Source organism: Charadrius vociferus, unplaced genomic scaffold (genome assembly GCF_000708025.1).
Source record: "Charadrius vociferus isolate BGI_N301 unplaced genomic scaffold, ASM70802v2 scaffold635, whole genome shotgun sequence".
Taxonomy (NCBI): domain Eukaryota; kingdom Metazoa; phylum Chordata; class Aves; order Charadriiformes; family Charadriidae; genus Charadrius; species Charadrius vociferus.
The window spans coordinates 180,788-181,718 of record NW_009648436.1 but is presented as its reverse complement, the minus strand read 5'-3'; the positions used below and the strand labels follow the sequence as shown (position 1 = coordinate 181,718).

General features: G+C 37.1%; 1 protein-coding gene across 1 annotated transcript in view; it reads left to right on the top strand.

The window, feature by feature from the left end:
• The window catches only part of PTPRD (protein tyrosine phosphatase, receptor type, D), a 284,005-nt gene that overhangs the window by 181,092 nt on the left and 101,982 nt on the right, over positions 1-931 (top strand). The window contains exons 18-19 of the mRNA XM_009885407.1: positions 1-135; positions 564-664. The exon at positions 1-135 is cut by the window's left edge and continues 2 nt beyond it. Of these exons, the coding sequence (XP_009883709.1) occupies positions 1-135; positions 564-664 (236 nt within the window). The remainder of the gene's footprint in view (positions 136-563; positions 665-931) is intronic.

Below are 931 nucleotides of genomic sequence, written 5' to 3'. Positions count from 1 at the left end.
CTGCTGATACCACTATGACATTTTCTGGCTTAAAACCAGATACCACATATGATGTAAAAGTACGTGCCCACACAAGCAAAGGGCCTGGTCCATATAGTCCAAGTGTCCAGTTCAGGACACTACCCGTGGATCAAGGTAGGATTTGTCTGCTTATGGCGTTGCCCTTTAAAGGAGTATCAGTCTTTGGATATCAGTGTTTTTGAAGCTGTAAATAAAACTGACCAGCCCATTCATAAAAATAGGTTCATCAAAACCAAAAGGTAAAGTATGTAAATCTTAATATGTTTTGGATGCCTTAGAATTCAGTTGTCCTTTGCCAAGCAAGTTCTGGCTAACATCATCACAATTTTTTCAGGTAAGGAGAATGTACGTGTTGGATTGTCACTAGATAAGAGTGAGAATGAGTTAAAATGTGATGTTTAAATATGAGCAAACAGGTAGGAGAATTGAATCCTTGTTGGTTTTGGCCTAAATGGAAAGCTAATACTCCCAGGTAGCAGTGGAAATATGACAAGATCTAAGCTCCAAGATGTTGTTTATATACATTGTTTCTTTCTTTCCAGCAGTGTTTGCAAAAAATTTTCATGTTAAAGCAGTAATGAAGACTTCTGTTTTGCTGTCCTGGGAAATTCCAGAAAATTACAATTCAGCCTTGCCTTTCAAAGTAAGTTACCTTCCATTTGTACAAGAGAAAATACAGAAACTAGAGGATATCTTTCACCTGGTTAAGTGGCTTACTGAACATGTGGATTTTTTTGGTATTGTTGTATTTAAGAATGCAAACTAATCACCGATACTGACCCAAGCTATTAAATGCAGTCATTTTGCAAGATGAGTTTTCCACTATTGTGGCAGTATTTCCAAGTCAGGCTTGTACTGCTTATTAGGCATGGTATGAACACCTTGCTAATTTGTATATTTTAGAGGAAAG